At 41.9% G+C, this 22,541-nt stretch overlaps 1 protein-coding gene across 1 annotated transcript in view; it reads right to left on the bottom strand.

Annotated features, from left to right (window-relative positions):
- aopep (aminopeptidase O (putative)) overlaps nt 1-22,541 on the bottom strand; it is a 94,776-nt gene that overhangs the window by 46,125 nt on the left and 26,110 nt on the right. Inside the window, exons 7-11 of the mRNA XM_085294736.1 lie at nt 8,581-8,791; nt 6,781-6,887; nt 1,196-1,298; nt 881-988; nt 344-387 (exon numbers count right to left, since the gene is read on the bottom strand). Of these exons, the coding sequence (XP_085150862.1) occupies nt 344-387; nt 881-988; nt 1,196-1,298; nt 6,781-6,887; nt 8,581-8,791 (573 nt within the window). The remainder of the gene's footprint in view (nt 1-343; nt 388-880; nt 989-1,195; nt 1,299-6,780; nt 6,888-8,580; nt 8,792-22,541) is intronic.

Raw genomic sequence — 22,541 nt, 5'->3', positions numbered from 1 at the left:
GGAGAGCAGGAGGAACAGTTATCCTTTTACACTTCAGTGAATATGAGAGTGAATGAGACTGTTCACCTAACAGAACTGGTGTTGGATGCTTCAGTTTGCCATATTTCCACAGTGGGACCAAACGCATTTCACATGAAATCGATTAACATATCACATCTGCCACTGAAAGTTTAAAAGCTACATTGAAACAAACAAAAAATAATAATCTTTAACCGCATCTCATATTTGTCTGCAACTAGAAACTAAGACTACTCCTGCTATAGTACAAACCAAATTGGTTTTAATGCATCTTTACATTATTCATGAATTACACTGCAGAGATTTCTCATAGCAAACAACATACCTTTCCATGCCGGGAAAGCTAATCAGTAACATTTGCAGGAAATCCTGTTTAAAACAGAACAAAAAAAAAAGACAAGCAGAAATGGAGTCGTTTAGGTAGATGTGGGAGGAAGACAAAAAGAAAAGAGAAAGGCATACCTGATCTTAAGTCAAGAGTACAAGGTCAAACAGTGTTTATGTTACTTCCTCTATTTAGTGGGAGGACTCAATCTGCGACTGAAGTAACAGGAGCCAGGTGGAACTCATATGCACACACACACACACACACACACAAACACACACACACACAGTTCCAGGTGGGATCACTCAGCTTTGTGGCCCCACCAGAATAAACACATGTGCCTCTGTTGATGTACAATCATCAATTTGAGAGAAAGCTATTGTAACAATGTGGCAATCAGGTTTACATCAGCCTCCCAATAATTTATAAAAGCAGCAAATGTGCTGGAGAGACGGGTCGAATTAAATAGTTCACACGTGAGCTAAAATGTTATCAGCAGCCTCTGAAGTAGCAGCAGAGATATGTTTCCAGCCTCACCTGGGACAAAATTAGATGGCCGTGGTATTTCTTCACAAATAATTGGAAGAATTCAATAAACTGTTGCTCTCCCACTTGACTGGCCAAGAACCTGAGGAGAAAGTAGCCCTGGACAAAGGGTGAGACATGCAAACAATCAATTATAGACAAACGTCTAAAGCACCAAACAAGAAAGCTCACAGAAATTTAAAAAAAACAAAGAGATACTATAAGTTTATTCGATACTTTGATTGGATCTGGTTCTTTTATTTGTCTTCATTAATTCCCTCCTTTCTTTGTTCATTTCCCACCTTCCTACTACGACATTAGTCTCACCTTGAGGTAGTGGACTTGCATGAAGGGTTTTTCAGGGTTGAGGGCATGCTTAACTGTGGAGGAGCCAGATTCACTGACCTGACCAGTCTTCTCCATGTTAGGTCTGCAGGAGGGCAAACAGAGCAGGGAAGAAAAAATTGCTCACAGAAACACTGAACAAGTGAAGAGATGGACGTACAGCACACAAAGCGAGATTTTCAGCACACACCATCAGCAGTACTGTGCACAGGTACATGACAAGACCAGAAGGCAAAACAGGAGTGAGATGTTGGAGAACAGGAGCACATTTTTATTTTATCTTGCTCTCAAGACATTTTAGTTGCAGGAAAACCACCATTTCAACAGAGCAAGAGTACACTGTCAGCAACACTAAATGGCACCACTCAGGCCATTTCTCAATGGTGAACACATTGCCAAGTTGCCACACTTTGCCAGAGGCAGGCTGGAAATAAAACTGTGGATTTATAATAGCATACTATAGTGTTTATATGACCTCACAGTGCTGTGCTCTAACTTTTACTGCCCGTGAGTCATGGAGCGAACATATAACACTTGCGCACAAAAAAAGCACCCCTGACTACCAGCACAAAAGAGCCACGCTCTGGGTTTCATTTTCCCCGTCACGAAGATACAAATCATCCCCTCAACCTCCATAAAACACACAAACAAACACGCATAAAACCAATAAAAAACCAGACAAACAAATCCCTGACATGGGATGCTGTGCAATGATAGTTTTAGTTAGCTGGTATTGATCAGAATGAGCAGATTAACTCAGTGTGCCAATAGGAAGGCCTTGAAGGATCACCCTCCTGCCAAGTCGATACGGCAGGCGCCTGGCCCACCAATCAATACACCCTTCATCACTGGCTTGCACTTTTCCACAAGACCGCTTCATGACAGAAGCGGCCAGACACACACACGCAGACGTACATGGACGATCGGAAAGGCTAAAGGCACAGAGAGTCACATGTGACTGTTTAAATTTTTGACTTGAGCTTAAGCAGGGAGCCACAAGTTGGTCAAATATTTGATTTACACAAGTGTTTGTCCAGCCATGGTGAGCAGAAGAGGGAAGGCAGGATGCAGAAGAGAGGGGGGTAAAGCAGACTAGGGCTGAGGACAAGACAAGGAGGAGGTATGGGAGAAATCAAGGGCAGAAGATAGACAGGAATGTTTGGTTTGCTTAGTGTACTGAAAGAGAGGAAGTCATCAGCTTCCTGGAATTTCTAAATTCAACTGGTCATTCTTTCAAGCACTTTCATCATGCATCTGAGGGCGTGTTCCCACTTGTGTGGATGTATGCATGTCATATAAATGCTGTGCGAGAGAAATCGCTATGGAAATGACCTGATTTCGGAAAATCTGCCTCAGAAAATCAAACTAATGATGTTGACTCTCCAGAAATAAAGACTTTCATTATTCTCAGTCTGTCAGTGACTGTATATAATGAATAACACATTTGGATATAACAAACGGGCTACAAGTTAAAACTTAAAATATGCAATATAGTGTTTGTTTTATATGTGGTTCCTTTATATCAACATTTTCCTTTAAACACTGGATTTTTTTTAAAACTTGCTCTCTGTCCAGTCACCTGCTCATTTCAGCCTGTGGCTGTCTGTTCCTTGCGATAAGATGAAATGGACTCTTTTTAAGACAGCGGGATGTGCTGTACCCCTGGGAACTTGTGTGTATGTGTGGGTCTGAGAGGAAAAAGAAGGATTAGGACAAAAGATGAAAACAGTGACAGAACATGTACTGTCTTTCCACGGAAAATGTAACCATTTCTTATGTCAGAGACACTAGCAGACCACGGAGAGACAAAATGTTGATTCATCACTGTCATGTTAAACAAAGGGACTTCAGCCTTCTTTATAAGGGATTTATTGATGTGTGAATCCCTGGGTTTTGCTGCCTGTCTTTGTCAGGGATGATTAACTAAAACTTTAGGAGGAAACGGTGCTTGCTGCCTTCAGCGTCTCGTAATAGCTAAATGTATTTCAGAATAAATGGCGTTCTTATCTGACTTGTGGGGCAGTGAGAGGGGGGGTGTTTGTCTGTGTGTGTGTGTGCATGCGTAGCCGTGCGTACACCTGGGTGTGTCTGAGATTGAAAGGGAGAGAAAAAGCGAGAGGAAATCAGGAGCTATTACTGACAGAACTTAATGTCAAACGAGAACACACATACACACACGAGAGGTTTATAGCTCCGTGAGCCATATCCTGACAAATTACACTGGGTTGACTGTGGAAACCGGATAAGGTAGAGCAGCGCTCCCAGCAGCCCAGTAAATCAGCAGGGAGAATGGCGTCTGGCCCAGGCTGCCCTAAATATAACTCATCTGAAATGGACTGATAAACACTGGCCACTGGGGCCCCTGCTGGATCATGGGGTGTCAATTGTGACCTACTGAACTTGGAAAGAACAACCTACCATTTAGCCTTTGTGTGTGCATTTGTGTATGGTGAGGACATCTCTTTGTATATATCCCACTGTGGTTTCCTTTCCTTCCCTTCAGCAGATCCTTAGAGAGTCTTCACTGTGTTGTGACACTGAGTTAGTGTTTATGTGCATGTGGTTCTAATGCAAATGAAGTTACATGTGGACTTGGGCACAAAGGTTGTGTATTCCACATGAAAAAGTGATCTGTGTCAGGACTTTGAGGGCCCTACAAGATACAATAACTAAAAGTGTAAAAAATAGATTAAAAAAAAAAAACAATAAAGGCAAGCTGACAGAGACAGAGGTGGTTCCTAAGTTACTTTTTAAAGGTATCATTAGTGTCCACAGATCTTCATGAGGTTCCACAACCTCAAAAGCACAATCACCTTTTATCTTTAACTTGGATCTTGGTACAACCAATACACCTAATAGATCTTGGTGTTATGTGTGGTTGTAGTAGCTCACTGATATGTGGAGGCATCAAACCGTGATGACCAAAATTTCAAACTGAACCCTTAAACTTCCCAGGGAGCCAGTTTAAAGAAAACAAAAATCTGTGTCACATGGGACCTTTAAGGGGACATGCAGCAGCACCCTTGAGTTAGTTATCAGTTTTCAAGTTTTCAGGAATTGTTATTCAATTCATACTCTATAAATGGTAAATGGCCTGTATTTGTATAGCGCTTTATTAGTCCCTAAGGACCCCAAAGCGCTTTACATATCCAGTCATCCACCCATTCACACACACATTCACACACTGGTGATGGCAAGCTACATTGTAGCCACAGCCACCCTGGGGCGCACTGACAGAGGCGAGGCTGCCGGACACTGGCGCCACTGGGCCCTCTGACCGCCACCAGCAGGCAACGGTGAAGTGTCTTGCCCAAGGACACAACAACCGAGACTGTCCGAGCCGGGGCTGGAACCGGCAACCTTCCAGTTACAAGATAAACTGCCAACTCTTTGAGCCATGATTGCCCCATAATAATGATGATGAGTTCAGAGTCATTTTAATGTCCACTGAGAAAACTGATGAAGACTGCAGTGTGGTCAAGGCCTCAAAAACCCCCACAGTTGAGGTTCTGCATCACCTGTATTACCCACAGGATCAAGAATAAAGATCAAGCTTAATCTCGACTGCTGTGCACTTCATCAGACAACAGTTGGAAAACAAAAAACTCAATAACTTTGTTTGTTTAAGAAAACTGTTATAATTCATTTTTATATGGGAAATTTCCCCTGGAAAAATAACTGTAATTTAGTAGTAATTATAGGTGAAACTAGAAGAGCTGCTCCAAGTCAACTGTAATAACTGAGTCATTAGTCATTTACTATCGTAAAACTTTCTTTTTCCATCGACGCATACTGTATGCCGAATTCCATTCTTCACTATGGTGTCACGTCAAATGTCCACAGCTTTATCTGACTTGCTGGGCACTAAAAGGCACTCAACATTACAAATCAGTCAACTCAAACTACATGAACAATGACTGCATTTACCTCATAACTGGCAGCAAATGTCTTAGCTCTTCCCTGGAAGCTGATAAAGAGTTTTTATATAGGAAGGACTCAGAAAATAAAATGTTATAATGAAATGCGTAGATGCACTATAATTACAACGGGCCTCTGCTGAAAGTAAACAAACAATAATTAGCTTTGCTAAAATGTACATGCTGACAGAAGTAAAGGAACACAAACAGGAGCACATTTGCAGAGTAACAGCCGCATTATAGAAGTACATATACACAGACTAAATGTGTTCAATCATTAAGATCATTAAGCCTGTGAGCAGGGTTCATTTATGCCCCAACTTGCTTTGGCAATCCTTTTGGAGTTATTTGCCACTTTGACAATAACGTGTTTTTCACTACAAATGCAACACACCATATTTCCATGTAGCAGTCAGTCAAAACATGCAGCCAGGCTTGCAAGCATGTGTGCATGTGTGTGTGCGCATACTGTAAAAAGTTTGATGTTGTTGATGTAACCCCATCAGGTGACGAGAAACATAAGCCTGATCCTCTCTAACAACCCATGTGTCTGTCTTGTGGAGGAAAACTCTGACCGACACCACTCTCCAATGTATATTTAACCCTTTCCTGCACTGCCAGCTTCTTATTTTAAGGTACATTGTAATTCACAGCCATGGCTCCTTTCATGTTGAAACCTACCACAAATAAAGACGTTATCAGACAGCAGTCTTAAAGATCTGGAACAATTTAAATCATCATAGCAAAGTTTTAAAAACAAAGGTAAATTCACCAATAAAGAACATCACTAACACCACATGAAGTATTTGAAGCAGGCTGAATTTCACTGTTAAAGTGAATGTGAATATCCATAAATATCACAAGTGTAACCACCATTGATTTAATGTCTAATGAGAGCTGCAATACGCACAGAGAAATCACCAGCATTTTCATTAGCTAAAGGGTTAAGCCCTTGTTGGGGTTTACAGCTATAATCCCCCGATGACACTCTGCTTCCACCCTGGATGAAATAAAGCAGGGTGTGGGTCCCACACTGTCCGTCTGTCTGAATTTATGTGTTTGCGCACACTTGCCTTCCTCGTGATGTGAGCTTTTCTAAGACATGACGGTACAGCACACCTGGATATACTTTATTGCCACACCTGCCACACCTGTACCCCTGGAATGCCTAGACTCTACGTTCATGTGTGCGTCTGCATGTGCAGACACTAAGAAAAATCTAGGCACAGTCTGGCCTGAAAATAGAAGATAACATTCACTGTAAAGAATCTGTTCATTGCAAAAGAAATTTATCTCATTGTATATGGATTTTTTTATTTTAGCAAACTGTTTAGGGTCAACATAACCATAACATGATGCAAAAATTGGTGGTAACTGAATCAATAAAACAAATTAAAAACCTAATTTTGCCAACGAACATTAACTTCATTTTGAGCATCATCAGTGGTGATAAGAGCTGGTGTCTTAGACTATGGCCAGACACCAAACAGCAGTTTGTTTGAAGGTTCCACAGATTCCAAGTCTGAAGGCATCCCATCATGTTAGAAGTGGGCTATGCACAATTAATTGAATTCAGGTAAGGGCTTTGATTATTGCCATGGTGCTCTTTAGTTACCCTCCAAAAACGTGTTTCTGTATAAAGACACACACCTGAGGATCTGAAGTTCCTCTTTTGAGTTTTGCAACTCATCGGAAAGTCTTCTCCACCTCAGAAGGGCCTTCAGGTCAAACTGCTCGGTTTTCTCCTCTAAAGAGAGCTGGAGGGAGACACACATGGACAAAAGTCGATGCAAAATTGCCAGATGAAAAGAGCTAAATATGGTGAATTCTGCAAAAACATAAAGACACTGTGATAGAAGCGCTCTCTGTTATTCAGTTTGGCAACACTTGGAAGCAGATGTGATTAAATCCTTTCAGCAGAGCAAAGTTCATATCATAAAGGTGTTTAGATTTAACATCACAGACAAAAGAAAAGCACTTGTGTAACTCTAGATGGTGTGGGAATACAAGTGGGAGGATTAGGTCTGTAGCCCCATCAACTACAAGATTAGAGCTGAAGTGTTGCAAACATTAATGCTACACCCACTTCTTTTATCTATTTAGTCTCTTATATTTTTTGCAGGGATCCTTAATTAACCATCTGGCTGTAGAAGGACCTTTGGGAAAATGTGACGTTAAAATTTCTTTGGAAAACAATCTTTAGAAAAGAATTTACTAACGAATCAACTATGCGACTGATGTGGTTTTACACCTAAAGAGATATGGTCTATTGATTAATGTTGTGATTGGTTGAGAAAACTTTGTTTGTTTGTGATTTTTCAAATTTATTTCCTGTTTTTGCTTTTTTGTATTCCAATATTCTCTAGTTGCCTTTAAAAAAAAAAAAAAAGTTTAACGTATGTTTTTGTCACAGTGATGTTTGAACAGACGAAAGGTTGGAATACTGACCTGCATTTTATTTATTTAATGAATTTTGCTATATGATATTTTAGCAGTATTTGTTTTTTTATGACTCAAAATATTTACATATAAATCATTTCTAATGAGAGAAGATTATCTTCTCAGAGGCACCCGCTTGCCTTTATTCTCACTGGCCACTTCATTAGGTACACCTTTCTAGTACCAGCTTGGCCCTCCTTTTGCCTTCAGAGTTGTTTTGGTTCTTCGTGGCATAAATTCAACAAGGTGCTGAAAGCATTTATGTGAGATTTGGGTTCATATTGACAGAATAGCAGGCATGGACAGGTATGATATGGTCAGCTCGGGTGATACTAAGGGGTCCAAAAAGTGCAAAGGAAATATTGACCACGCCAGGACCAGCAGCCTGAACCACAGATACAAGAAAAGATCTTTGCGCTCATGTTGTTTGCACCAAAGATTCACCCTATTTTCTGAATTTTTGCAGCAAGATTAAGAATCATCAGACAAGCAATGTTTTTTCCAACCTTCTATTGTCTAACTTTGATGATTTCTTTGTGAATTTTAGTATCTTACTCGTAGCTGACAGGAATGTCACCTAGCATTGACGTCTGCTGCTGTGATCCTTGTAGCTCCTGTTTTTTTTAATTATTTAAGTTGTTGTTAAGTTGTTGTTGGCCATTCTTCTCTGTCCTTTGGCTCACTGGTTATTTTCTGTTTTTTGAACCATTCTCTGTAAGCCCTAGGAATGGTTTTGTGGGAAATTCCCAGTAGAGTTCCTCAGCAGTTTCTAAAATACTCAGACCAACCCCTCTGCTGCCAACAACCACGCCACATCCAAAGGCACTTAAATCACTTAAATTCCTTACTGTGCTGCTCAGTTTGAACTTCAGCAGGTTGTCTTAACATACATGTTTATATGCTTTAATATTTGCATTAACCAGCAGCTGTACAGGTGTAGCTAATGTGGTGGCCGGTGATTGTATGTTACTATCATATAGTGGTTAATATGGAAAACACATTATCTTATACTTGTTGTGCTTGGGCCCAGATAATGTCTTCAAGACAGGTGGCAAAGCCTTCGCTAATCCATTCTTCAGTCCAGTCTCTGGCTCCGATAACCAGGCCAAACCAGGAGTGGGAAATCTCGTGGCAAATCCTGGATCCACACAGAGACAGACTTTCTTCAGAACCTGGACTCCCAGCAGACAACACACTCTGGGACAGGAAAATTATATGGGGGCTGAGGAAGACAAAAGTAATGACACAATAATAGCATGTTTGAAAAAAAGCACATTCTAAAGGCAAGAAAGGAGTCTGAGGCACAAATCACAGATAAATATTAGGCAATGTTTTGATAAAAAATATTGTAATCTAGGAGGTTCACAGAGTGAAATATGAGAAAATATGTTGCAGACATCAGAATTAATAGTCAAGAAAAAATTAAACTAACAGAGACACAGAGATCTAGTGTTCTTCTGTGCAGAAAGATCAAGATGCTGACGTAACGCTCCACACCTAGGATTATAGAAAATTTGGCCTTAACCTGTCATGTAACACAACCCCACATATTTTCTAGTGAACCAACTGCCCATCCTTTTCTCAAGGTCTTCATTATGTTTAGAGAAGGGCAACTTACTCATGCAGAAGGCTTGCCAAACCTAAATGCCACAATTTCCCAGGACTGGACTTGTTAAACAACAGTGGGTAAAATGATTTGAATTAAAAGTAAATTACGCAAGTTCAGTAGGTTTTTTCCAACATTTACAGATTTATAATGCCAGAGTGACTTTTGAAAGCGAAATAAATATTAGATATATTTAAAACACTTCAGATTGTGTATTTGAAGCATATGCAAACACAGAAAGTGATATTTACCTAGGTGCACCCTCGATATGAATGCAAAAGTAGTATATGCAAAACATTCAGATAGTAACTACTCAAACAAATCCTCAAAGTGCTTTTAGTGATGCCAAAGATAAGAAGCCTTTTCTGCTTGTACAAAGGGATAAAACAGCAAGATTTTTTTGCCCAAATTAAAAGATAATATTTTACCTTTGTGCCATTCTTTGATAACAGATTTTAAAGTCTAAATTAAGACTAATTATCTTGTTATACAAGCCCTTACTTCTTAATTAAGTAAATACACTTTAGTTTTAATGACGTTTGGAAAGAAATAATTTTTTTAAGGCGACATTTGTGGTCTTATTAATTATGACCCAGCAGAGAATAATGACTGTTGCATGTATCTTTTAAAGTTTTTCTTTACACCCATTTTTAGCTCGTCCTTTTACCTGCCCATTTTAATAGGAATGTTTTATTTGTTAAGCCACTTAACACTGACCCATGAATCAGTCAAACAGAAAAAAGCACTTAATTCAAGGGATGAACCAACGTTGTGTCTACACACGACAAACAACTTAGCAAAGAACCAATTAACATAGACTAAATTATACCTTTAGGCACTTTGTTACTAGGAGCATGTCATAAAACACATTCTTTCTTCCACTTTCTTTTTAATTGCATCTATTAAAATGCCAAAGAAGCCAAAATAGTATTTTTGCACCAACAAGATATTCACAGTACTGCACTTGTTCCACACTTTGTCACGTTACAGTCTTATTTTAAAATGTATTAAATGAATTTTTCACCTCAAAATTCTGCACACAATACCCCATAAAGTGAAAACATTTGCTTGAAATTCTTGGAAATGTATTAAAAATAAAACAAACAAAATATAACATATACATAAATACTCAGAGCCTTTGTTCAGTACAATATAGAAGTGCACTTGGCAGCAATTACAGCCTTAAGTCTTTTTGAGTATAGTGCTATAATTTGGTGCAACTATTTTTGGGCAATTTCTCCCATTCTTGTTTGCAGAACCTTTCAAGGTACATCAGGTTGGATTGGGACCATCAGTGCACAGCCATCAGATCTCTTCAAAGATATTCAATCACTTGTGAACTGGATACTGTACATGTCACCCAAGAACATCCACCTTCACCACAGTCTAAGGTCCAAAGGATTCTGGAGCAGGTTATCATCAAGGATGTCTCTACAATGCTGCATTCCCCTTTCCCTCAATCCTGACTAGTCTCCCACTTCCTGCTGCCAAAAAATATCCCCACAGCATGATGCTGCTACCACCATGCTTCAGTGTAGGAATACTATTGGAAAGATGATGAGCAGTGCCTAGTTTCCTCCCTCCAGACATGAGACTTGGTTGGCATTCAGACCAAAGAGTTCAATCTTTGTTTCATCAGAGCAGAGCCCTTCAGGTGCCTTTTGTCAGACTCCAGGCAGGCTGTCATTTACCATTTACTGAGGAATGGACACTTTAGCAAACAGGCCAGATTGGTGAAGTACTTCAGAAATTGTTGTCCTTCCTGAAGGTTCTTCGCTCTGCACAGAGCAATGCTGTACCTCTGTCAGCATGACCACTGGGTTCTTGGTCACGTCCCTGACTATGGCCCTTCTAGTTTGGTCACTCAGACGGGCCAGGCAGCCAGCTCTGGGTAGAGACCTGGTGGTTCCAAACTTCTTGCATTTACAGATGGAGGCCACTGTGCTCACTGGGACCTTCAGGGTTGATCATTAATGATTTTTATGTAACCTTCCCTGTGCCTCAGTATAATACTGTCTCAGATGTCTACAGACAATTTCAACTATGGGACCTTATATGGAAAGGTGTGCGCCTTTCCATATAACGTCTAATCAAGTGAATTTACCACAGATGGACATTTGACAGAAGATTAGTGGAAATAGGATGCATCTGAGCTCAGTTTTAAGTATTGTGGCAAAGACTGTGAATACTTACGTACATGTTAAATTTTTGACCTTTATTTTTAATAAATTTGTAAGACATTCAAGTAAACTTTGTTCACGCTGTCATTGTGTGCAGAATTCTTAGGTGAAAATGTATTTATTATGTTTTGGAATAAGGCTGAAACATAACAAAATGTGGAACAAGTGAAGTTTTGTGAATCAAAGGAGCTTGCAAAGAAAAGCGTCTGGACTTCTTTAAGTTGCTTGAAGACGTTTCACCTCTCATCCGAGAAGCTTCTTCAGTTCTAAGGTCAAATGGTGGAGAGTCCCAGATATAAACCTAGTGGGAGTGACCCCCCACAGAGGGACAAAAGGACCCCCTGATGATCCTCTAATCGCCTGAGCCAAGGTGGGAAACTGGGCGTGGGTCCCAATCAGCCAGAGTTTCGGGTGTGTTCATTGTGAAACCTGGCCCCACCTTATCATGCGAATTCCTGAGGTCAGATGGCCCAGGATGTGAGTGGGCGTTAAGGCGTCTGGGAAGGGATCTCAAAACTGGATTATAGATGGCAGAGAGTTGGTGTCGTAAACCCCCGCCTCTGTTCAAAGATGGTCGCTCACAGTGGACATAGATGGCTTCTTTCACTCCTCTTTCAAACCATCTGTCCTCTCTGTCCAAAATGTGAACATTGGCATCCTCGAAAGAGTGTCCTTTATCCTTAAGATAAGTTGCAGCTCCTTTGACTACGATGACCTGGATGACTGAGAACCTTCACAGACAAGTTTTGTGAATATTTTCTGATTACATGTTATTAAGAAACAGGAAAAAAAGAAGCAAATGTAGTCCCACCAAATATTGACTTTCAGGCTTGTCAGAATTTTATAAACTCTGTACACGTCAATAAATTGCAGCACCTACTTTCCATTTTCCTAGCAATATAAAAAGAAATGTAGGGCTCAAAACTTTTGCACGTTCCTTTATAGTATCTGTACTTGATTGAAAATCGAACTTTTCATCATGAACAGATAATACAAGCTAGTCGTTGCTATTACAGGTTCAGCAACATCCATATCAAGCTTGGTATCACAGGAATAAATAAGTGATTTTGCACTAGTAGAGCAGGACCAATCACAGGGCTCTATCAAAGCCAAGGTCATGGCTGAAGACTTTTTTGGAGCATTCTTTACTTCATTCTTATGTAACAGGCTGTTGATGCCCCGAGGGGCTTAGGGCTGACTGTGCGTGAGAGGCAGGCTATTCTTCTTCAGAAGAATGAGAGAGGGGTCACAGAGGTGCGAATGAATGGCCTCCCTCTCTCCTGGCTCATACAACAACACCGGACTGTCTAGAGTTCCTTTCACACTCGCTAGATTTTAAGCGTCCCAACCACCATTGACCTGACACCGGTGGGAGAATTTATGGCAAACTGCAGGTCCTAGTGAAAAGCACTTTTCAAAAGGCCACACCACCCCACTCATGTGACAAATATGTTAAAGATGCTATAATGTGTGGCTTAGTAGACCACACATTATTGCATTTGCCCCATGCAGAGTGGCCTTACTTTCAACTTCTGAGACACAACAGCAGCAACTGGTTGACCTGTTGGGTCGACAGTAAGACTAAGACTCCATATTGCTTTTTTTTTTTTTTTTTTTTTTTTTCTAAATGACATCAGAAACAGCAGTATGCGACATTACGTGATGGCAGAGCTTCAGTTCATCCTTTGTCATTTTTTTTTTTTTTTTTTTTTTTTTTTTAATAAATAGGACAGGGGGAATGAATGAGAGAGAGGGGGAGAGAAAGAAAGAAAACCCAAAGGGGAGAAGAGACGGTGAGAAGGGGGGGGAAGAGAGAAAAAAAAAAAACAAACTCCTGGGTCACCTGTATGGAGAAAAAACAAACAAACAAACAAACAAAAACAAACAGAGGAGACAGCAAACAACAAAGAGCAACATAATAATAGAGAAAACAAAGCGCCATCACAATAAACTAGCTAGTCATAGATATCAGTATTTACTAAGTAATAAACGATATTGTGCAGCACGCAAGATAGACAGCGCACAGTGTGCTTTGAGGCAGCAGCCAAGAAAGCTTTAGTCCGCGTCTGTGAATACCCATGTGTGCATACCTGTGTGGATCAGCATGCTTGCATTCCAAAGGTTTCTCCATGTAATGATCTGCTAGGGAGTGTGGGGGGGCCACAGCCCCGTCCTCCAGGGTGTGAAGCGGGTATGGAGGAGATCAAAACTCCAGACATCCAGAGGCCCCCAGAACACAAGAGACCATGGAAGACCAACAGAGGGGCAGCCGCGCCACTGTTCCAGTAAGAGCTGAGGAGAGTCCCAGATGAGGGCTCGCCCAGCAGCCGCGGAGCAGAAGTCAGGGGGAGTTGCAGTGACGCGCCCGTGAGCTCCACCGGCCCCCAGCTGCGCCTGAGTGACCGAGCCCTAGGCCGAGAGGCCGGGGGCACCCCACCTCCAAAGGGGCCCGAGCGAGCCCCAGGCCCCAGGCCCCGACAAGCGGCCGCCAAGGAGTGAGCCGGTGTGCACCCGGACACCCACCCCCAGACACAAAGAACCACCAACACACCGACACCTGAGGGAGTCCGCCACCGGCAGGGGAAGTGGTGGTGGGTGGAGATAGGCCTCCAAACCTTGGAGGGCCTGAGGTGTCCCCAGAGAGGTGGCGTCTGATACCCAGCCTGACATATAGACACAGACATACAGGCACACACAGACACAAACATCCATTCCCACCCTCATGCTCTCATATGCACTCACTCCACACTCAACCAACGTGGAGACAGACATAAAGAGACGCTGTACACACAATCACACTCCCCAAGCGTACTCTACAAACCGGGTCTAGGTACCCTTGCCCCTGGAGGGGGGAATTGCACCCAGACCCAGGTGGTGTTACCCTTTTCCCTGCGGTGGGGAGAGGCAGACCACCCCGACTCCGCAGCAGCAGGGAGGCCCCACACCCCAGACCGCAGTCGGACGGCCAACTCCTCCTACTAGCCCTCCCACTCCAGCAGGCCGCAGAGAATGGGGGTGGGAGAAGACTCCAAACCTCCCTCCACCCGCTCATTGTAGTGTTGATGCATATGTGTTCTAAGGTGCAATTAAAACCCAGGAGGGCATGGAGCTACCTGCCAAGGAGCAGCAGGTAAGCGCATAGTCCCTCCTGCTAACCCTCAATGACTAAGTGTATTTAAAATTGAGAGGTGGGCAACGACGTCAGGGGTGAGGTATACACCCTGATGGTGATTTGGACTCCGTGATTGTGCCCACCCCCAAGATCCTATATGTATGTGTAATGAGAGTGTGAATAATGTGAATGTCTAAGTTGTGGGATAAAATTGAGGCAGAGGCAGCCAGAAGGGGACAGGGGGGGGGGGGGGGGGGGTAGCCTCCTCTGCACCCTGGTGACATACCCCCACTCCAAGGCCCTGCATGTGTGGGTGGTTGTGGAGGAGCGGGAAGAGGGAGGCAGCTGGAGATGGGGAGGGAAGGAAGGGAGGGGCAGGTAACCCCTCCCTGGGGCCAGCTCCCCCGCTGACCCCAGTAGGCACTCCCACCCTCCGCGACCCGCCAGGGAAGGGGGGCCCAGGCCCATCAGACCGGGGCCCAGTGCAGTAGCGCCCCCCGGCTCCACAGAGCCCTGGACAGTCCACCCAACCCCACCACAGAGAAAACTGCACCCACCCCACCAACCACACATCTTCCAGACTACATAAGACGGTAAACGCCCAGGCTGAGATCTTCCTCCACCTCTCCTGTATCTCCCCCTCCTGCAGAGAGTTCCTGAGAGAAGAAAGCTCCTGCAAGATGTGACCATCCCCCCCACCAGTTGAAGAGCCCCCCAGGCGGCTCGATGCACCGGCGGCACCCTGCTCCAGGGCCGGGCCCCCATGCACCCACCCGCCCACAACCCCGGCAACACACCAACCAGGACCCGAGCCCCCGAGGCCCGGCCCGGGCCCCAGCCCAGAGACGGAGCGCCCCCAAAACCTCACGCCCATCCCGGACCCACCCAGGGGCAGCCAGGTTGCCAGGTCAGTAACCCACGTCCGTCAGCACAGACCCTCCCCTAGCCCCGCTGCACGCAGCCGCGAGGAAACAGTCACCTGAGAGCCAACAGAGCCCTCAACCGGACGTGACCGCTACCCCGGGTTGAGCCCCCCAAGGAAGATGCCTCCGGGGAACCTCCCGACGCCCTAAGCCTGTCCCTACCCCCTCACGAATCACAACAGTGAAGGCGGGACCAAACTATGACCCCCCACCCCCACTAGGTGATGGAGCTGATAAAAGGGGCCCAGAGCAATTGATCTAATGTGGTGGCAGAGGCTGTGTCAAGACTAATGTAATCTAATAGATAATTTCTATATTGGTTAGAATTAAGATTATTTTTATTTTTCCAGTTCATGAGGACTGTTTTCTTGGCTATGCATAGGGCAGTGAAGATCATATGGGCTATATTCTTTTCTGAAGTGACATTATCTAAGCTGCCCAACAAACACACTAAGGGGGAGGTTGGAATGTTACATTTCAGACATTTTGATAAGTCTTCACATATCTCGCGCCAAAACTTTTGCACTGGTGGACAGAACCAAAGAGCGTGGATGTAATTGTCTGGTGTATTGCCTTGACAGTGTGAGCAGTTGTTGGAAGATGTAAAGCCCATCTTGAACATCCGATGACCTGTATAGTGCACTCTATGAAGTATTTTGTATTGTATTAATTGCAGACTGGGATTTTTAATTAATTTAAAAGTTTTTAAGCAAATCTGAGACCAGAAGTTTTGGTCTAGGTTGACTGATAAATCTGCTTCCCACTTTGCAGTAGGAAGGGATATTGATTCATCTAATTTAGAAAGTGTTCTGTATATTTTAGATAATAATTTGGGGGATTTAAGAGTAAGAAAATGTGCCGCACTTAGTGGTGTTTGTAATTCAACTTGACTGAGGTTAAATTTCTTTTTTACTATGGATTTAATTTGTTGATATTCTAAAAACCTTGTCTTGTTGATCCCATATTGTTCAACTAGTCTGTCAAATGGAATAAATTCTGTTCCCTCTAATATATGTTCTAAGTATTTAATTCCTTTACAACTCCATTCTGGGAAATTAATCATATTATTGTTTTGTAATATGTCAGGGTTATTCCAGATAGGTGTACGTTTGCATGGGATTAATGAAGACTCCGTTATTTTTAGAAACTCCCACCATGCTGTTAGAGAAAAGCTGATGTTGATACTTTTAAAGCATTCATGTCTTTTGATGTTTGAGCTAATAAATGGTAGGTCTGAAATCTCTAGATCCTTGCATAGTGCCTGTTCAACATCTAGCCAGGGCTCAACTAAGAAGGTATGTTTTAACCATTCTGAGATGAACTGAAGCCTGTTGGCTAAGAAGTATTGGTGAAAATTAGGCAGATCTAATCCTCCTCTATCCTTGGTTCTTTGTAGCGTTTTTAAGCTAATACGCGGGGGTTTATCTTTCCAAAGGAATTTGGAAATATATGAATCCAGAGATCTGAACCAATCTTGTGATGGTTTGTTAGGGATCATCAAAAATAAGTAATTTATTTTTGGCAAGATCATCATTTTTATAGTGGCGACCCTTCCCATGAGTGATATGGGTAAAGATTTCCATCTAGTCAGATCGCCTTCTACTTTCTTTAGAAGTGGGATGTGGTTTAGTTTAGTTAAGTCTGAAAGCTTAGGAGAGATATTAATACCTAAATATTTAATATTTCCGGATTGCAGTGGGGCAGAGGAAGAATTATGGAAGGAGCAGTTAATGGGGAGAACTGTAGATTTTGGCCAGTTAATTGAATAATCTGAAACTCTTGAAAACCAGTTTATTAAAGTAATTACCTCAGAGAGGTTGGTTTGTGTGTTTTGCAGAAAAAGCAACACATCATCCGCATAGAGACTGATTTTATGTTCTATGTTCTTACATTTTATGCCCTTAATTGTTGTAGCCTGTCTAAATGCTGCTGCTAGAGGTTCGATAAAAATTGCAAAAAGTGAGGGGGAGAGTGGGCATCCCTGTCTGGTGCCCCTCAGGAGACAGAAGCTGGAGGATGTCTGGTCATTTGTTCTGATACGAGCCGTTGGGGAATTGTATAATATTCTTATCCAGTTTATGAAAGAGTTTCCAAAACCAAATTTGTGTAAAGTTGCGAATAAAAATTTCCAATTAACTCTGTCAAATGCTTTTTCTGCATCTAGAGATAATATTATGGCTTCGATGTTTTTATCGTATGAGTAGTCTATTAAATTAAGTAATCTACGAGTGTTTGTTGAGGAGTGCCGACCTTTTATGAAACCAGTTTGGTCAGGATGAATTAAGAGGGGGGTCATTTTCTCTAATCTCTTTGAGAGAGCTTTGCAGATTATTTTAAGGTCTACATTTAAAAGAGAAATTGGACGATAGCTTGAGGGAAATAAAGGGTCTTTGCCTGGTTTTAGCAGGAGACTAATGTTGGCAGAATTCATATTTGGTGGTAGTCTGCCCTTTTCCTCGATTTCCTGCAACATGCTGTGGAATACTGGTGCCAAAATTGTCCAGAATTCTTTGTAGAATTCTGCAGGGAAGCCGTCTGGACCTGGAGCCTTATTATTAGGCATACTGACTCCATATTGCTGCTATTGATGAAATACAGTAAGCTGTAAAATGAGATGCTCTCATCAAGGAAAGATTACAATCTTAAACCACCAGATGACAGAGGAGTTATTTCTTCTTTGCCATAACCTAATTATGGTGACAAGCTAAGTCAATTATAAAGGAAAACAGTGAGTAAAGACATAGCTTAGGCCGGGTCTGCCACACAGCCTGTTTAGAGGAAAACAAAATCAGATATCTGAACAGCACAACTACTCTTTATTTCCCAGGGGATTGTTACATCAGACAGAAAGCAGGCCCTCCCCTTCAGTTATTTAGGAACATGTCAACATCATACAATGGGGTCTTATGAGCATCATTTCCGAGACAGCATCTCAAATCTAATTCCATGTTATTCCTGATTACACAAACAAAGGCTCTCACTGGAGCAGGAGATGCTAACATTAGCATATGAGTTTCTTTGTAGCTTAATCTTATTCCCCCACAATTGGATAAGCACGCCTTTGTTGTCAGTTACAGCACCGTGTTTGTGTGTGTGTGAGTGAGTGAGTGTGAAAAACAAAGACAGCCTTTCAGAGACGGCGCTTGCACATGTTCCTCTGAGGGAGACGGAATCCATCACTACAGTGACAAATAGTGTCACCCCACCATGGTGGTGATGAGCAACAACAGCATCTTTCACGTTCACTGATACACTGACTGACATTAGTTGACATTGGGGACCTGTCATGAATACATGCATGGTAAGACCTCCATACAGATTCATGTATATGTACTACCTGCACATGTGTATGCATCGTTTAAGCCCACAAAACATCTGAGTCTAGTGTCTGCTGCAGGGATGAATGGCTGTACCTGATATGTATTGTACATTTTCAGCGCTGTTTAGAAACAAAGCCTCACAATAATTTGTAAGTAAACTGTTTTAATTGCACATTATGTTTAAAAAGAAGCTATTCATTGAAACTGTTGATTTCACTAACAACTGCAATCAATCACAAAACACAGAGTGATAATACTGCAAGACTACAGAAAATTACAAATACTACTAGAAATTCAAATGACAAACTCATTTATCAGCTTATGCACAACAGAACTACCACAAGAGCAAACTATTCAAACCTTCTGTTTGAATAGCAGCCAGTCGGAAAAAAGTTGGCTTAAAAAGAGGATAGCTTTAAAGGGAAAGGAGCGGAAATGTCTTGTTTCAGACACTGCATGAATTCAGGGGCTGGACAAAGGCCTAGTACATAATGAGGAATGAATGTTTGGACCTTGAACCATACAGTCCAGGAATAAAATCATGGAACTGGAAATAAGCATAACAGGTCTCCCTGATGTTTTGAGGACAATGAGAAGGACAAAGTTACAATTTTTTGTAAACTTGATCTTATTAAGAAATTATATTCATAAAAAGAGACTGGCAAACTTGAAAGCCAAACTTTCAGCCTTTTCTTGAAGAACTGCATCAAAATGGCACCACAGTATGAATGAGAAAAGGATAACCCTGAAGGTCACTTGGCAACGCTTATAACATGTTTCAAGGTCTTGTCTTTGGTGGAAGAGTTTGAGCTCAAAACTGGCCCAGACCGTTTGTTGTTTTCATGCCCTACCTTTTTGTATATCTATCAGAATTTTAAAGATTTACACAAAAACAACCAAAAACTAGCTACATTCCCGTGAAAAAGAAACACTCCATCATTCAGGAGCTTGTATAACCATCAGTAACGAAAAAGAATAAAGCCTGTATGACTTTAACAGTCTATCACATCATTTACAAAGGAATTTCGTCCCACTCTTCTTTACAAGATTGCATCAATTCATTGAGGTTTGTGCACAGCTTTCTACTGTCCCACCAAAGCAGTTTAATCAGTTTGAGATTTGGACTTTGACTGGACCATTGTAACAAATGGCTAGGCTCAGTGTCACTACTGGTAGTACGAGGTGATTCCTGGACCCTACAGAGGCTGCACAGGTAGTCCAACTCCAGGACAGCAGACCGCTGGTATGAATATCTCTGACCAAACAATCAGAAACCGACTTCATGAGTGTGGCCTGAGGGCACGGCATGCTTTAGTGGGCCTTGCGCTCACTGCCAAGTACCATGGAGCCCGATTGGTGCGTTTTACAGATGAGAGCAGGCTCACCTTTAGCACATGTTGCAAATGTGAAATTGTCTGAAGAAGTCGTGGAGAACATTGTGGTGCCTTTAACATCTTTCATCATGATCAATTTTGGTCAGTGGTGTTCTGGGAACCCATATCCATGCAGGGACCTACAAACCTCCCCAGGCTAGGTATCAGGACAACACAACAACGCCCGACCTCATGTGGCGAGAGTATGCAGGCAGATCCTGGAGGATGAAGGAATTGGTACCATTAGCTGGCCCCTAACACTTGTCTGACCTAATTCCAATAGAACACCACTGGGACATTATGGAGCTCAGTGATGCCCAGGTGTAGATAAGAGAGGACAACCCCCAGGACACCATGCATTGTCCCATTCACTTTGATTTTCCAGATGTCTTTGAATTCAACCCTGTGTAGGTTGATCATTTCTATTGTCATCAAACAATGTGGCATCCTATTGTTCCTAACACACTATCCAGTCCATGTCAGTATAGATATCCAGTGTGATCTTTTTCCTTACATGTTTTCTGTGTGTTCCTTTTATTATTTTTCACTTTTTCAAAACAAATCCAAAATGTCACCCCTCAATAACAGTGTTAGATAGCTGGCATGAGATGTTTGTGTTGTTATGTTTGGTAACACGGCCACACACGTCCATGTTGACCTGCTCTGTCCAAAGAACATTACTTCAGTCATAAGGTTTGTTCAGATGCATCTTTGCAAATCCATGCCATGCTTCCATATTCTTTTTTGAGAGGTTTTAACCTGGCAACCCTTTCATACAAGCGTAATTGTATGTCATAACTTTAACATTTAACATGCTAACTGAGGACTAGAGTCTGAGCTCTGAGAGTAGCTCTTGGCTTATTTATTATGTCAGTATTGCACAGCCTGACTTTGTGATGAATTTGCAGGGTTGTCCACTCCTGGGAAGATTGTGAGACTGTGTTAACAGACACCTGAATGCTCCAGACCAGCAAACTGCCAAAATGTCTGCTTTTATAGAGGTGCTTACACTTGTTGATGATCAATTAAGATTACCAACACCCCCCTGCTCCTAATTCTCCAAAGTCCTATGATAGTAGGGTTAGTTTTTCACATGAGTGCATAGTGTCCTATGAAAACTTTCTTTTTGTTGTATGCAAATTTGTTCTAAACTATCTCTACCTGATTTATGCTCTCTATTGCTGTGTTAAGTGTTTTTTATGTTTCTTTTATTATCAACAATTCAAAAAAGGTTTGAAAAAAAAGAAAAAGAGAAGAGACATATCTAGTACATCACCACTTAGACATATCTGAAGAAACACATTTGTAGTCACATTTCAAACCGACCTCTAAATTAGATTTTAATCCAATTTTCCAAAAAATCCACTTAATGCTGTTTTTTTTCCTGTTCAGGCTTTCTAAAATTAACTTGGGTACAACCTGTATATGCCAAATAAAACAGATTGGGACTTCTACATAAAGGGCTTAGTTACTTGGCTGCATGTGACATCTTACATTTTGGAACGTTAGCATTCATTTCCTTTACGCATAACGCGGCCTCTCAGTGTCAGTTGAATGTACTAATTCAATCACCTCATGAATAATGAATCTTTCTCAGATTTAGCCATATGTCACTTGAGGCACCTCTTCTCCTGTGCCTCCCTGTAAGATTTACAGTGGCCAACTGCAACAAACCAGATACGTGAATAAAAATACACCTGCACCAGCATTTCAAGGACTAAAAATGTTGGTAAACAAGCAGCTGGCTTTGGGCTGTATTTTCTCCGTGTGCATGTGTTTTCGTGTGTGTGTGTGTTCGTGTAGTGTCTGAAGCACATAAAAGGAAGGAAGAGGAAATGAGTTTACCTGGACTACATCTATACCTGCATTTCTCATCTTGTGTCATTTCCACTTCCACTATCATTTTCACCTAAAATGATAAAACACAAAAGACTTTGAGTCTAATAACTGAAAAAAGTGGTGTGAAACTATAAAATGTCCTCTGTGAACATTAATGGGTTAATGTTTGATGATGGAAGGTTTGATTGGGCCTTGGATATCTTTATGTAAATTAATTCATACTTGTTGCCCCCGTTTTGTGTCTGCAGTGATCTTCATTTGTTTTTTAATTGACTGCTAGCTGTACAACACATTGCCCTTTGGGTGTAATAAGGCTTAACTCTACTCACTGGTCTTCCCTTTTTAATCATGTTCTTCTGAACAATGCATTAAAGGCATGGAGTTATACTTTCTGACATTTAATTAGATTTGAAATATAACTTTTCTTAGCTGATAATTAAACGACTCAGAGACAATACGCAAGGGCTTCCAAACGATGTAATTAATTAATTTCCAGAGGTTGTTAAACAAATATGATCATGATGCGAGGCTATCTGCACATAAAATAACAGACATGACCTTTGCTGACCTTTCTGATGGCAGTACCCTACTGGGTCCTTGACACAAAATTCAAGGCTGG

This window comes from Mchenga conophoros, linkage group LG12, assembly GCF_057382185.1.
Source record: "Mchenga conophoros isolate Kocher_MC1m ecotype Shallow Benthic linkage group LG12, M_conophoros_male_GT1.1, whole genome shotgun sequence".
Lineage (NCBI taxonomy): Eukaryota > Metazoa > Chordata > Actinopteri > Cichliformes > Cichlidae > Mchenga > Mchenga conophoros.
This window is presented reverse-complemented; position numbering and strand designations above follow the sequence as displayed.